Source organism: Capronia epimyces (genome assembly GCF_000585565.1).
Source record: "Capronia epimyces CBS 606.96 chromosome Unknown aczIQ-supercont1.3, whole genome shotgun sequence".
Taxonomy (NCBI): Eukaryota; Fungi; Ascomycota; class Eurotiomycetes; order Chaetothyriales; family Herpotrichiellaceae; genus Capronia; species Capronia epimyces.
The window spans coordinates 885,359-900,796 of record NW_006912906.1 but is presented as its reverse complement, the minus strand read 5'-3'; the positions used below and the strand labels follow the sequence as shown (position 1 = coordinate 900,796).

Sequence of the window (15,438 nt, the reverse complement as noted above, 5' to 3'; positions counted from 1 at the left end):
GACGAGAGACGAGGCGAGGACCGAGAGACGGAGCCGGGTTGCGGTGCTATCCATCAATTGAAGCATTGTTTTCCGAACCTGAATGGTGAATTCTTCTCGTACTGACGAGGAAAGAAGAGAGTTTTCCAAATCTATTTCTTTTCCCTTTTCCTTTCTCCCATGGTAATAAATTCAAATTCAAGCTCAAGCTCAGACCCCTAGATTCAGTGAACGGGAATAGGAATGGAATGGAATGGGGGTTTGAGTCAGGCTCGGCTGGGAAAATGGAAACCGGCATGTACGTATATGCATCGGGAGCAATAACAGTTCAAGTGCTGTACCGTGCCGTGCCGTGCTGTGCCGTGTCAAGTGTCGTTTCGATCAACGCCGGCGGTCAGAAGGGCTTGAAGGTTACGTTACGTTCAAGCAACACATGTAATTAGAGAGCTTCTGACCGGGTCCTGCTCATTGTTTGTCGTTGTCGCTGTCGTTGTCGTTGTCGACAAAGAGCAAGGGGCAGTAGCAGCGAACGAATATGATTGATTTGGTTGAGGTTGAGGTTGTGATTGTAAAGGCGTTAAACATAGAAGGAGGTAAGATGGCGAGATGTAGATACCTAGTCAAGAGTGGTTGACCGAGATGAAATGCTCCTTCCTCTCTCACTGCCCTGCCCATCGCCCCCTTCCTTCTTATCTCCCTGCCTATTCCCTCTCTCTCTCTCTCTCTCTCTCTCTCTCTCTCTCTCTCACTCACACACACACACTCTCTCTCTTGTTCTATACTTTCACCCTTACTACCCTCCACCATTTCATCGTCTTTGAAAAATGTCAGTTACTAATAGAGTCCTCCACAGCTACAGCAGCAACCTTACCGCAACCTCTGCTTCAACAGCAACAGCAACAGCTCCCTCCCAAGCGGCAACCTCCGCGTTCATCTGAATCATGCGCGTTACGCGGATTATTGTTCGACTGTACTCCCCCGGCTCCGAGAAGTCGATTCGCACGCGAGAAGTCCGAAAGCATCTCGAAAAAGACCCTCAGGCGCGTCCTGACGTTGAAGACGTGGATCGTCGCCTCCGAAGTCTACCCCAATCACCACTCTAATCTTAGACTCCTCGTCCCCCTATTTCACTTTCAGACTCTCGCCAACCACAACGTCAATATGGGCTGCGTTCTGTCAATCTTCTCGGGTGTTAAGGCGTGCATTTTGGCTGGATTTTCAAGCTTGTTAAAGGCGACAAAACTCGCCGCTTTTTCCCTAAGCGGCACCAAAGCCAGTACGATCAGCCTAACCACGGCTGGGGACCGCCCGGCGTGATCCCGAACCAGCCAGCCTGCGTCTTCCCCATCCTCAAAGAGCCGCAAGGCAGCAACGAGAGGAAGTCAAACTTCCTCAGAGGCAAAGTCACGTGGGATCCGAACCTCGAAAAACCGGCATTCAAGTGCCTGACTCTGCTGCCGAACGTCGGCACTTGCGGCCACCCCCGGTTGGCCGATATTAGAGCAGACATTGAGCCGAGCGACGATACAACCGCCGACAGATCATCCTGATTGCCAGCCCCTCGACCTTTCCCGACTATGCACCACAGTCGGCCCCGGCGAGGACTTTCTGGCCAGTTTGACGGGTGAGTGAGACGTTGACAGCACACGAGGCATTTCCTTCTGGCTCGGTACGAGATGTGGGCTAGTTTATGCTATGCATGGGTGCATTAGTCGCCTGAGGCGGGAATGAGCATTGCAGAGATGACGTAGCAACCAGCATGGAGAAATCGCATTCTTACGACGTGACTCGGACGGCAGCGACAGCAGAATACGGCAGCAGGTTCACTGAAGAAAGACACTGCTCCTCATACGTTGCTACGAGCCACGGCAGGTTCGACGCACCTAGAAATTAGAGATGTAGTCTGAATTGAATTGTCGCGCCGTTGAGAGCAAGGCCACCAATCAAAGCCCATCAATGCACCAAATGAAGTCGTCGCTTACGTGATTCTTGGAATCTGGTGCTGCGCAAGGAAGGTCTTCCGAGGCGTAGAGGCGGCGACGGTGACATTGGTCATCTGGAATGAGAAGAGGGAACGGGATGGCGAGAAGACAAGCGACGAGTGACACCGGAATAGAATCTACCGTGTTTCCTCACTCAGGTCACTCCCTGCGCTGCAGTGTCCAGTCCATGTCCATTCTTCACACGGCAGCCTTCCTCCCTGTCTCGCCGCTCTTGCAGTACGCTCCTGTACTCACTCGCCGCTCTTACGCTCAGCTCCTGTACTCAATCCCTTAGCCGTTGAAGCAACGCTACGCCTAGTAGGTACTCATGAGGGTTCTTCGCTGTCAACTGCGGTGCTATGACTTGACTTGACTTACGGGTTTGCTACTCGTTGGACCATTAATATAGTGTTTATTAGATCATATGTACCTATATACCTTACCTATCCAACCCAACTACATCCCTTGATTGATGGTGAGGAAACGCACACACACACACACACACACACACACACACACACACACACACACACACACACACACACACATACACACACACACACAGATATGGCGGTATAAGCCGTGAGTAGGCCTGTATGTGGCAAGGAAAGAGAGAGACAACTTAGAGGAAGAGGAAGAGGAAGAAGAAGAGACCGACCTGAAGGTCCTATTTCTCTTCTAGATCCGTCGAGACACTAAGGTCCTTCCACTCGTCCAATGTCTCGATAGTATTCTCACACTTGGCCTTGATGGCCCCATAAGCATCCGTGCCCAGAACGAGACGCATGGGGATCTCTCTGCCCGCGGCTCCGGTGAGGACGTCGAGGATGACCTTGGCGCCCTTTTTGATATCGCCGGGCTGCTTGTTGTCATATGCTTCCAGAAACGCCTCGGCCTTCCGCACGGCTGTTCCCTCGTAGTCGGGAATGACATTCTTCTTGTCCTTCTTGTTGCCCGGGTTGAGGAAGCTGGACCGGAAGTAGCCGGGCTCGACGGTGCAGATCTTGATGTCGAAGTCGGCCAGTTCATAGTACAAGGTCTCGGAAAGCCCACTGACCGCCCACTTGGACGCGCAGTACAGCCCGACCCTGGCGGCGCCGCGCCACGCACCGACGCTGGAGAAGTTGGCCACTACCCCAGACCGCCGGGCTCGCATGTAAGGCAGAATGGCCCGCGTGACGTTCAGGGGGCCGAAGACGTTGGTGGAGAACTGGAATTCCGTTTCCTCGGGCCTATGGGGGATAGTTAGATGTCAGTATCCTATAATTGGGATACTGTGCTGTGTCCTACAATTGGGATGCTGTGCTGTGCTGTACGAAGAGTCTGGGACGTCCTCGTCCTCGACCCCGAAATGCTGGTCGGTCACACTTGACTTACGTGAGTTCTTCCAAGCCCCCAACCTGGCTGAAGCCAGCATTGTTGATTAGGTAGTCAATGCGGCCATAGATGCCGTGTGCTTCCTCGGCAATCTTCTTGAGCTCATCCAGTGGCGACGTGACATCCAGGCTCATCACTGCGGCACCGGCCTCCTTCAAGTCGGCTAGTTTGTGAGCGTTGCGTGCCGTGGCCACCACTCGGTCCCCGCGGCTGAGGGCTTGCAGCGTGAGTTCTCTCCCAAATCCGCTAGAGCAGCGGTGATGAACCAAACTCGAGCGATTGACATGATGGATGAGCTAGGTTGAGATACAGACGTCAAAGTCGGAGGCGGGTTCGCTACCACTGTATAATATGGTCAATGGTTGAAAGTCAATGGTCAGAGTCAATGGTCAACAGTCAATGGCCGACAGTCAATGGTCAGTCCGAGACAGAAGAGCAACCCAGCATCGTATTTATAGACAGCGAAGCCCGCGTGCCCTGAACCTAAACAGCTTCCAGAGTCCTCGGCAAGGCCTTAAGCCACCGCACGGAACTAATGTGGACATATCGGTTTCCTGACGACATGACAGACGGTGTGAAAGCGCTCTTCCAAGCCCACCCACCGGAAACACAGCGTAGCTTGCAGATTGGAGATGGTATCCTGGCCGCTACTAGCTACTTAGTAGTAGATCAACTCTCACTTGACGCTTGGCTTTGAGGCAGTCGCCAATGAGATTCAGCATTGTCTGAGCAGGTAGGTGGTTGACAGTCGCCAATGAGATCCATCATTGTCCAAGCAGGTATGTAGGTGGTTGACCAAGAGCTTCCGTTGGCCGACTGGAAGGCGGTCAAGCATGATTTGTCACCCGCTAAAAGCGAAGACTGATGTCTAGACATGCAAGCCAGGGCCATCTCCGTAGAATACGCGGGTGAAATTGAGCCATGTCGATGTATTTGCCGAGTAGGAAACAGTAAGAGCAATAATAATAGGAACGTCTCTACAAGTCTGCTCCGTAGTATCCGCCCAATGCGGCCGCAATGCCCGCTTCGGTGATTACGTCACGATGTACTAAGTGCTCCGTGATCCGGACTAGAAGTACTACGGAGTATATGGGCCAGTGGTGCGGTATATCTTGGCATGTTTGCGGCGGTCAGCACAACAGCACGGCTATCACTGGTGTCACCCCTTCACCATCACTCTCTCTTGCCTCAGGCTAGATCGAGTACTGAGTACCGAGTACCGAGTACAGAGTACACTGATGCCATTAATACCATCTACTCTGTCTGTCAGACTATAATCAAGGACTGATGGTCCCTCCCTAGTTTGACAGGGTTGGTCTTGGTCTGGTACCATGTTGACCACAGGTCTCTAGGTCTCTAGGTCTCGACAAGATGAGACGAGATACACGACCCTTTTAGCGTCTGGTTCAGGTCCAGGTTCGACCGATTCATCAAGCGGCCTCCGACACATGGACAGTACCAGCACCGGCACTTTTTCCATTTCCCTTTTCCTTGTCGTCGACGGCTCTGGTCTTCCACAAATCCACATCTGGATCGACATCATCCAGAACCGATTCGCCACGCTTGGCAGCCGCCATCCTGGCCTTTTTGATCTCTCTGGTGCGCCGCTCGGTGTCGCGCGTGACCCACCAGGTGAGGCAAGTCACCAAAATACAGGCGCCGACCATGGCCATGGCGATGGCGAACGACACGGTATAATGCGGCGCATACTTGGACTGGAAGATCTGGGCGCCGACCGCTCCGCCGATCTGGCCGTAGCTGTTGACGAAGCCGATGGCGAAGGCGGAGCCCGTGGCGCGCGAGGTGGTCTGCACCCGCCACGGCCACATCAGCGGATACCACGACGACGAGACGGCGTTGGCGAGCACCGTGGCCGTGTACACGCCGCCCGTGTTGGGGAAGGTGTAGAGCACGCTGTAGCAGGCCATGATGACCACCAAGATGCTGAGCGGGAGTACCGGCCGTGGGAGCCAGGCGCTGTCGGCGAAGAAGCCCGAGATGGCGATGATGATTATGGTGAGCACTGCGGTGGGGATGTTGAGTAGCTGGCTTCTTGCGATGGATCTGTATGTATATTTGGCCAGGAGCCAGTGTGTCAGTCGAGAACATATAGCACAGCACCGTGTAGTGCAGCGGTATGATATTGAAGACTGATACAATGTTTTGGACCGAAACCAAACACACTTGAACAGTATAATACTGAGAGAGAGCGTCCGGACTCGACTTGACGTGCCACTTACGTGAATCCCAGGTTCGCAATCACCGTCGGCTGGTAGAAACTCAACCCTGTGGTGCCGACGGTCATGGTAGCCCAGACCATAGTAAACAGCCACATTCGCTTGTCTTTGAGAGCCGACAACACTTCGCGGATGTTGAAATTCAGCTCTTCGGCACGAGGCGCATTGGCAGGCAGCCGAGCTTGGATGAAGGCCTTTTCCTTGTCCGTGAGCCATTTCGCTTGGTTCGGGACTAGTTTGGAGTGTCAGTTGTCACCATGTTTTCGTGATTGTGATTTCATTCAGTATAGGATCTGGGTAGAGAGGAGGACGACAACGACGATGAGATGAGTAATAGGAAGAGTAGGAGTAGCAGTAGGAGGAATAGAGTTGACTTACAATCTGGAAGGATGAACCACAAAGCCGCTCCGAAAACGATGGTGACGATGCCCTCTACTAAGAAGATCCTACCCAGCCCAAGCGTCAGTAATTGATCGTGCACCTTCACCTTCGCATTCGGGCCGGAGAACTCGGGACTGCTTGGACCCTTAGTTTGCTTACCATTGCCAACCGGAGAGACCACCGCGGCCAGAGATGGTGTCAAAGGCATAAGCGAGCACACCGCTGATGATGTTGGAGAAGTTTCCCAGTGCGTCTGGATATAGATACAACTTGTCAGCGGTTCCGTTTGATCGCCTGTCGTATCAAAACAATCCCAGACAGGATGCAATGCAGAGCGCGCTTTGATAGACTTACAAAAGTAGAGCAGTCGAATCGACATCTCGTCCGGCCGGTACCAGTAACACATCTGTAATATAACGCCTGGAAACATACCCGCTTCGCACTGTGGCAACACATCAGCACTGATTGGATTGTTCATCCACCTTCGCGGTTTGGTTTGATTTGATTTGACAATTCGAGTTGTCTGTCTCACTCACCAAGCCCAAGAAGAACCGCGCGGCGTACAGGCCGTGCTTGTTTGTCACGGCAGCATGGCATGCCAAGCAGATGCCCCAGGTAACCTGTAGGTTATGTCAGGGTCAGGGTCAGGGTCAGGGTCAGCGACAAAGGGCGAGGAAGCTCCAAGAGACTTACCATGATTCGGGACTGCCATCTGGATGGAAGCACCCGCTTGATGAAGAGGTTCGAGGGGGCTTCGGCGACAATGTAAGGAATCTACAACAACCATCAACACCAGGCCCAGCCTTAGCCCCAGGGTTGCTTCGGGGGTTCCTCTCACATAATAGATGGTGACGATGAAGTTATACGCATTCGAACTCATGCCGAGTTGGGTCAGGATGTTCTGGTCGGTCCCTTTGTTCATGATGCGAGCGTTGGAGGCCTGGGGGTTCAAGTGTCAGGTCATGTCAAGTATAGGCGCCAGTCCAGTGCTTCTCACATTGTTGGCGTCAATGTTCTTGAACAGGAACATGAGCGAACACAGCGGCATCAGATGCCAGTCGATACGCCGCATCAGCCTCTTCTCCTCCGCCACGGTCAGCAAGGCCCGCGCCTTCATACGGTCCGCGTCGTAGCCCAGGATGTCGCTGTCGACCGAAGACGTCTGGTCGACCGCATCGCCGCGACGAGCATAATGGAGGCCTCGGTCGTCAGTCCCGAGCTCTTCTGCAGCCGTGGTGGCCGTGGCCGGAGGGATCTTGTCGGCCATGGTGGTGCTGGACATCTGACCTCCTCTCCTCTCGTTCTCTCGTATTTCCACAGCACTGTCGGGACAGGGACTGAAGCTGAAGCTGAAGCTGAAGCTAGAGCTGGGTCAAAAGTCCTGTCCTTGTTCTATCCTGTCCTGCTGTCTGTACTGTAAGGCACTCGCAGACTACAACAGCCCGGGCCACTAGGCAATGCCACGCCATCTGTATATGTACCAGGACCAGATGCACTCCATCCTGCGGGGGAGTGGGAGTTCGAGCTCGGCTCAGGGGCCATTGCAATTGCAGGATCGAGGGTATCCGTATGAATGATGCTGTTCAGCGTTGCAGCAGGCGGTATGAGTGGAGCGTTTGTCGGTTGGGGTCGATGGTGCAATCTGCGACCACGATGAACTCATGCAGCAGATACAGAGCAGAGATGCGGATCTCAGAGGTGAAGCTGCTGTAATATGCATTGTTTCTTTTTCTTCTTCCGTATGGCTCGGTGTATCTTGTCCCCCGGAGGATTCTGGACTCTCCATGCCAACGGGGTGTGTGCGAGATTGTGATACCGCTATTTACTATTAGGCCGCCCAGGGTTAGAGATCCGCCACAAACTTCCCAACTTGGCCATCCAAGCCTCTTGCGTGATCCCGGACGGTCCGCGACATCGGGTCCTCGCTAGGACTAGGACGATAAGGGGCATATTTCGGACAACGGTGCGCCAGACCCGAAAAGTTGTGCTCAGAAGGTGTAAGGTGGTTGGGCATTTGCAGGTGGCAGGTTATCGGACTCGGGTGCGACCTCGGTAGACGGGAGGAGAAGAAACGAGAGGAGACGAGAGGAGGAGCCGACTGAGATCTACATATGTCCAGATAGACATATGTCAGATAGACCAGACTTGTCTACCTTTCAACCTTGAGTGTTGATGTCAGCTTGAGAACAATACCAGCAGATTGGGATTAGGACGAGAATCAAACACTATCACATCACCTCACCTCACCTCACCTCCTCACTACCACTATCGCCCTCGCCCTCGCCATCATGGCCACCGAGACCATCTCACAGACGCAGACGCAGACCTGGGCATCCATCCCGGCATGGACGCCAGTCCCCGAAACCCAGCATGACCGTTAGTACTCGCCTCACACGCCAGCTGTACACTCATGATTACACTGTCCCCTTACCTTCCGAGCTGACAGTCAAGATTCTCTCTAGTTGACTGGGCCGACCTGGTGACGCTGGATCTGTCCAAGTTCGACGCGCCAGGTGGAAAAGAGGCGCTGGCAGCTCAGTTGTCCGACGCAGTCAATCGAATTGGTAAGTGTAATGTGTGTTCTATCTTCGAGTGCAAAAGAAAGGCGGAGCAAAGGGAAGGGACGCTGTAAAGCACAAGACAGCCAGGTAGCCCGTCAGCAGACAACAACCAACAACCAACAACCACCCAGGGGACTCATTCACTCACTCACTCACTCACTCTCCAGGCTTCTTCTACATCACCGACTTCGGACTGAGCCAAGCCGAAGTCGACCGGCAGTTCAGCCTGTGTAAGCAGGTATTCGAGCTGCCGACGGCCGAAAAGATCAAGTACCGCGCCGACCTCGAGAACGGCGGGTACAACGGCTACAAGCCGCTGGGGCTGCGCGAGATCAAGGACGGCATCAAGGACAACACGGAGATCTACAATATCCCCAAGTTCATCCCGGCCTACGCCCGCGAGCACCCGCCGGTCATCCGCGAGCACTGGGACGAGATCCAGCATTTCGCCCGTCACATCAACGACCAGATCGTGCACAAGCTGCTCGTCCTCCTGGCCATCGTGCTCGAGCTCCCAGAGGACGCGCTGCTGCAGCACCACCGCTACACCGAGAAGAGTGATTGTCACTTCCGATACATGAAGTACCATCGCCGCTCTCCGGAGACGAATGCGCGCCTGGACAATGTGTGGGTTAAAGGGCATACGGATTTTGGGAGTTTGACGTTACTATTCAGGTGAGTGGGTGTGTGTGTGAGAGAGAGATTGAGAGAGGGGGGGAGGGAGAGAGAACCAACAAGAACAAAACCAACCCAAAAGAAGAGAGACCAAAGAAACTGACCCTTATAACAACGAGAACAAAACCAAACCAAAAGAAAAGAAACTAACCCTTACCCCAGACAACCCGTCGCCGCGCTCCAAGTACGCACCCCCTCCGGCGAGTGGAAATACGTCAAACCACACCCCGGCAGCATCACAGTCAACATCGCCGACGCGCTACAATTCCTGACCAACGGCTTCCTGAAGAGCAGCATCCACCGCGTCGTCGCCCCGCCGCCCGACCAGGCCGACCTCGACCGCCACGGCGTCCTGTACTTTGTGCGGCCCGAGGACGCCACCGAGCTGGTGCCGATCCAGAGTCCCGTGCTCGAGAGGCTGGGCTACACCAAGATCCAGGATGAGAGCACCGTCGGCTTGACTGCCGGAGAGTGGGTCAAGGCTCGTGTGTCGAGAAATGTCAGTCGGGTTGGGAGGGACGAGCAGGAAATCATCAAGGGGGTCAAGGCGAAGTATTATGATTGATCAGGGGGTCAAGGCCAAAACCAAGTATTATGATTGAGTCGACTTACCTTACGTACAGTATACTACACTACACTACACTATGTCAAAGGTTGAAAAGTTGAAAAGTTCCATGTTCTCCATCAAGGGTCGCAGGGAGAGCGCAGGCTATATAAGGTAGTGTATAGTATGCCTAAACCAGCCTTATACTGTGGTTAGAGAACAAGGCTGGGAAAGGCGCCTAAGTTTGTCACCGTCCCCATCTGCCTACTACCTTCTACCCTCTACCTTCTTAAAAGGTATATCTAACCCCTGCATTCTGTCTGTTCTTAAAAAGTATATCTAACCCCGGGATTCTGTCTGTTCTCAAAAGGTATATCTAAACCCCGGATTCTGTCTGTTCTTAAAAAGTATATCTAAACCCCGGATTCTGTCTGTCCGTAAGGTTGATCAACTCTTCTGCGACATACTCGTCGGGCCCCTCGGGGGCCGGCCCGTATTTTCGGTCTCGTCGCCGATTCTCGAATGTATAGTAGATGTAGAGGAGGACGAGGAAGAAGATGGCGAGACTGAAGCCGACGAGAACGCCTCGGAGGCCGGTCTGTGTGATGACAAGATGATAAGTAAACCGAAGTGGGCTGGGCTGGATGAAGTGGAGTTGAGTTAAACCTTCACAATCGTCTTAAGTGACGTTGGATGGCAGGGTAGGGTAATGATGATAGCAACGCCAACGGGCACCGGTGGCGGTAGCAGCAATAATGACTTACAGGATATGTGGGAGATTCTCGGGTCAAGAAAAGCTGGGGTCCGATGATGTTGCCGGTGCTGTAGTCAGACAAGGTCATCAGTATCAGTACCAGTATAGATCAGTATGGATATGAGTATCGAATCAGACAAGGTCATCAGTATCAGTATCAGATCAGTATGGATATGAGGATCGACATGGCGTCAGAGTGACAAGACATGACAGTTGAATGACCTCAAATCAGGATATATGAGTATCGACATTCATGGAATCAGAGTGACAAGACAAGACAACTGATTGTCCTATCCTTGTCCGGACTTGTCTGACTTCCAGTCTAGTCCATACTGATGTGTCCTTGGAAGGGAGTGGAATAAGGACAACACTTCAAGTAACGACAGCACTTTCGCAGAATACAAGACAAAACATACCAGTAAGCTATAAACAGCATGGCGGAAACCGTGGCCTTTTTGGTGATGCCGCCGACATTGGACGTGATCAGACTCAGCGACACAGGAATGCTGCTTGCAAAGGGGCCGAGGAGGAAGATGCCGGCCCATCTCCCCCATTTGTGCGATTTTGGCAGAGTGACCATGACGATGACGCCGACCAGGGCGAATAGAATGACGATGATCATGGTGATGATGCGGCTTTTCTTGACATACTTGGCCGCCAGGCAGATACAACCCAATGCGAAGATCTGCAGTAGGCCGCCGGGTGCGCCGACAAGCAGCGTGTTGAGGTGACTGAAGCCGAAGCCGTTGATGATGATGCTGCTGAACTGGAGGGTTGATGTCAGGTTTGATTGCAAGATTCAACCAAGGAGAGCACGGCTTTGGAAGTCACAACTGCATACTCCAATCAAAGGTGAGAGGAGAGGAGAGGAGAGGGAGGAGGGGAGAGAATCGCATCGCATTTCTTGACATACCGAGCTGAATCCCCCATTGGGAATGTTCTGAGTCAGACTGTAGCCGACCAGCAACCAAGCTTGAGGGTCTCTCAGGGCCTCCCACATCTGCTGTATCTTGAAGGTGCCCTCGTCCAAGACGCCCGTCTTGTTCTCCAGCGTGCGGTGGAGCGCGATTCGCCTTTCCTCGGTGGTCAGGAACCACGCTCTCGCTGGTGAGTCTGGCAGCACGAAGACGAGGAAGATGCCGTACGCCGAAGTGACGGCGCCGAGGATGATAAACAGCAACTTCCACGAATCGATGGGCGAGTGGATCTTGCCGATGCCGTACGCGATCAGTCCAGAAACAACGTTGGCCACCGCATTGCCGAGAAACCAAAGACACATTCTATATAAAAGAGAGTGGTCGTCAGCGAGTCAGCTCGAGTGTGTGGATGTCTTCTAGCAGAGGTGTTCATGTCTTCAGAAGGAGCATGGCTGGGGGTGGTAACGAATTTACCTAGACGGTTGCTCCCTCCTTTTGTAGAACATTCCGGTAATCAGCGAAAACCCTGGAGCAACGGCGGCCTCGGTGACACCCAGGAAAAACCGGGCGGTAAGGAGACCGCCAAAGCTGCGAGTGGCGGCATGGGTCATGAGCACCGCCCCCCACAGAGCCACCGACACGCCCAGGTACTTGCCGATGGGGAAGCGGACCGAGATGTAGCCGCTGGGCCAGCTCCAGAAGATGTATCCAAAGTAGAAGATGGAAGAACACCAGCTATACTGACTGCCGTGGAGTTTCTGCACAGTAGCCGTCAGAGAGGGTCTAGCCGAGTCGAATGCGAGCGAGCGAGCAGCGGATCGTAATCATGTCTGGACTCTGCATCGTCGGTGGCTTACCAGGTCGGTTGGTAGCCCCAGTTGGGTCGTGTAGCCCAGCGTCACCTTGTCCATGTACTGGAGCATATAGCATGTGGCCATGATCGGGATGATGCTACCAACTCATCAGCCATCGAACCAAGCTTTCGCCTTTCGCCGTTCCTCATTGTTGCACGCACTGGAGATCGATCTTTCTGAGCACTTTCTTCTCTTGCTCAGGCGTCGCATGGACATGGACCACATCGGCGACGTCGACTCCTGCGTGAGCTCTTGTAGCCTCGGCCGATGTCCGACTGGGGACTTTTTCGGTATCGACTCCTTCGTAGGCCCTGGATGCCTCGACCGACGTCCCAGTGAGGTTCTTTTCCGTAAAAGCTGCATGGTTGGGGTTTGGTTCAATGTGTTCGGCCATGGTCAAGCACGAAATGAGCTGCAGAGAGGTAGGCAAACGTTCTGGATGCCAGCTGCATCGGCACGAGGTCCGCCGCCATTTATATGGCAGGCCTGAGCCTGGTCTTCCGCCCTAGACCCGACATCTTGCTGTCGTGATCATAGTCTGGTATTCCGCAAGGCAGCACTGCAGTGGATATCAACCTACAAAGCAGTCAGAAACGAATCTCCCCTAGACCCTCCTGGCCACGCCCAGTGGCAAGACCGAGCAGGCCAAAAGAACGGATGAACTGGCATCCTCCTGCTAGTACAGAGTAGGGGTTTGTCCACGAGCGGCAAGCAGGTCCGGCCTGTAGCGCTCGACGCTAATTGAATTGATTTGGTAAAGCCATTCGAGACACCCAGTTAACACAGTATCGACGTATCTGCCGGGCTGGCATGTGTGTCGTGAGGTCCGGGGTCCACAGGATAGCCGGCTAAGCCCCTAAGCCAGTCAGTCCTGATAGCCCAACGGCTCATTCAAGTGGGTAATCACGGAATGATGGGTCCTATTGAGTGGTCAGCCTTTGTCGCATAAGTAACCACAATCAGCTCGGGGATGTTTATCTCGGCCATCCAGCTTCTCAGCAGGCCTTCTCCCACTTCAATCCCTCACCACGCCCTTGGTCCTCCGCCCTGTCAATTGGGACGTCTCGCTGCGCACCGTATCCATGACACCAGCAAAAGCAGACCTCCTTCCCGGGGGTCCCCTTGCAGCTACTCGGTCGCGGGCTTCTGCTGATAAGAGAGCATCTGCACGCCGTGCTTTGGGCTTGGTCGTCCTCTTGCTGCTGGTACCGACAATAACAGTCCTGCACCTGAACCATTTCTTCTCCCGGGGAATCGACACACTCCTGAGCACTAAGCACTGTGCCTCCTGGCTTGGAGATCGAGGACAGGTACAGGATGTCTGCCCGCAGGTGGCGCCATTGTCGCCGCGTCGCAGCACTGCAAAGCTATCGGCGATGGAGGAGTTGATTGCATCCGATGACTTCAAGAATCAGTCGATCGCCCATCTCTCCGGCGCTGTCCAGGTGCGAACCGAGTCTTTTGACGACTTGGGCCCGGTAGGCCAAGATGCACGATGGGACGTGTTCTACGACTTTGCCGCATACTTGAAAACGACGTACCCGTTGGTCCACAGTACATTTCAGCTTGACCGGGTCAACACGCACGGTCTGGTGTACACCTGGAATGGCAGCAATCCCACCCTGCGGCCGACTCTACTCCTCGCGCACCAAGATACGGTCCCGGTGCCGGAGGCGACGCTGAATCAGTGGGAGTACCCGCCCTGGAGCGGCTTTTTCGACGGCAAATACATCTGGGGGCGCGGGGCGGCCGACTGCAAGAGCCAGCTGACCGCCATCCTGGATGCGGCCGAGCAGCTCATCGCACACGGGTTCGAACCTCAACGCACCCTGATCCTTGCGTTTGGATTCGACGAGGAAGCCTCTGGGCCGCATGGGGCGGGCCATTTAGCACCGTTCCTGTTGGACCGCTACGGCAAGGACTCGATTGCCGTGCTGGTCGACGAGGGCTCGACCCTGCAAACCAAATGGGGCACCTTCTTCGCTCTCCCGGGCGTGTCTGAGAAGGGGTATATCGACCTCGAAATTGTGGTTCGCACCCCCGGTGGCCACTCGTCGGTGCCACCCGCCCATACCGGCATCGGCATCCTCAGCGAGATCATCACCATTCTTGAAGCCAATGTCTTTGAGCCCCGTCTGTACAACCAAAATCCCTACTTGGGCCAGCTGCAGTGTGGTGCCAGATACAGCCCCAAATTTCCCCCGAAATTGAAGGCGCTTCTCAAGAGCCGCCCACGGCACTTCTTGTCCTCCGATGCTGGCGATACTCTGACAAACACGAAACGGAAAACCATCCGAGACCCTCTGGCCGAAGAAGCTGCTAAGGACAGCCTTTACACTCGCTACTTGGTGCAGACATCCCGCGCCGTAGACATTATCGCGGGTGGCGTCAAAATCAATGCCCTTCCGGAGGAGGTCTCCGTCAAAGTTAACCACAGGGTCAACATTGGGGACAAACCATCCGACGTGCTTGACCAAGTCATAGCGCTTACCGAGCCAGTGGCGCACAAGTACAATCTTACTCTGGAGAGCCTCCCCTTCAACAGCTCTTCTCCCAAGCTGGAGAATTCGATCACCATTTCTCCCCTCAAGGGAGTCCTCAACCCAGCCCCGGTGACGCCGACCGAGGTAGATCCGATATCACCGTACACGATTATCGCAGGCACGACAAGGGCGCTGTATGGCGAGGACGTCATTGTCGCGCCGGGAATCATGACCGGAAACACTGATACACGGTATTTTTGGGACTTGACCCAGCATATTTTCCGCTATGGTGTTGGGTTTGACGCGGATGCCATCACCAGCGGGGTGCATACTGTAAATGAAAAACAAAGTATCGCGGGTCATCTTAGAGGTACGAAGTGGATGAGCGACTTCATCCGGAACATGGACGAGGCAGAATTGCCCTGATCTGATTCTGCCGACAATATCCAGCTGCGTAGGTAGACAAAAGGGAATGCAGTTTTGGTACAGTAAATCTTGCGGGTCGGGTTCCTTCTCCAGGACATGCCTGGGAGAGTTGGATGGACTGACGAAACCCTGGTCCAAAGAAGAAAACAAGTGTGTGAAGCTGCTGTCGTTGCAGACCAGAAGGCGGTAGAACCAATGCTGTCACAGCCGGTACATAGCTGCTCAGAGTATCAGATACAAAAGGACCAAATAAATGAGGTGTGTATGG

General features: G+C 54.0%; 5 protein-coding genes across 5 annotated transcripts; 2 read left to right on the top strand and 3 right to left on the bottom strand.

The window, feature by feature from the left end:
* Nucleotides 1-2,628: 2,628 nt before the first annotated feature.
* On the bottom strand, nt 2,629-3,472 carry A1O3_03585 (uncharacterized protein; the record flags this gene model as incomplete). Its single annotated transcript, XM_007733721.1, has 2 exons — nt 2,629-3,193; nt 3,339-3,472. The coding sequence occupies 2 exons, from the start codon at nt 3,470-3,472 to the stop codon at nt 2,629-2,631; spliced, it is 699 nt and encodes a 232-aa protein (XP_007731911.1).
* Nucleotides 3,473-4,768: 1,296 nt separating this feature from the next.
* A1O3_03584 (uncharacterized protein) lies at nt 4,769-7,223 on the bottom strand (the record flags this gene model as incomplete). Its single annotated transcript, XM_007733720.1, has 9 exons — nt 4,769-5,402; nt 5,579-5,807; nt 5,954-6,021; nt 6,116-6,209; nt 6,311-6,398; nt 6,493-6,576; nt 6,650-6,730; nt 6,795-6,896; nt 6,954-7,223. The coding sequence occupies 9 exons, from the start codon at nt 7,221-7,223 to the stop codon at nt 4,769-4,771; spliced, it is 1,650 nt and encodes a 549-aa protein (XP_007731910.1).
* Nucleotides 7,224-8,244: 1,021 nt separating this feature from the next.
* A1O3_03583 (uncharacterized protein) lies at nt 8,245-9,757 on the top strand (the record flags this gene model as incomplete). The annotated part of the gene is made up of 4 exons (XM_007733719.1): nt 8,245-8,332; nt 8,419-8,520; nt 8,685-9,192; nt 9,355-9,757. The coding sequence occupies 4 exons, from the start codon at nt 8,245-8,247 to the stop codon at nt 9,755-9,757; spliced, it is 1,101 nt and encodes a 366-aa protein (XP_007731909.1).
* A 379-nt stretch (nt 9,758-10,136) lies between these two features.
* Nucleotides 10,137-12,655, bottom strand: A1O3_03582 (uncharacterized protein; the record flags this gene model as incomplete). Its single annotated transcript, XM_007733718.1, has 7 exons — nt 10,137-10,334; nt 10,501-10,558; nt 10,907-11,256; nt 11,404-11,770; nt 11,882-12,165; nt 12,265-12,358; nt 12,423-12,655. 7 exons carry the CDS (start codon nt 12,653-12,655, stop codon nt 10,137-10,139), a joined length of 1,584 nt encoding a protein of 527 aa, XP_007731908.1.
* A 982-nt stretch (nt 12,656-13,637) lies between these two features.
* Nucleotides 13,638-15,170, top strand: A1O3_03581 (Gly-Xaa carboxypeptidase; the record flags this gene model as incomplete). The annotated part of the gene is made up of 1 exon (XM_007733717.1): nt 13,638-15,170. The coding sequence occupies one exon, from the start codon at nt 13,638-13,640 to the stop codon at nt 15,168-15,170; it is 1,533 nt and encodes a 510-aa protein (XP_007731907.1).
* Between the last annotated feature and the right edge of the window lie 268 nt (nt 15,171-15,438).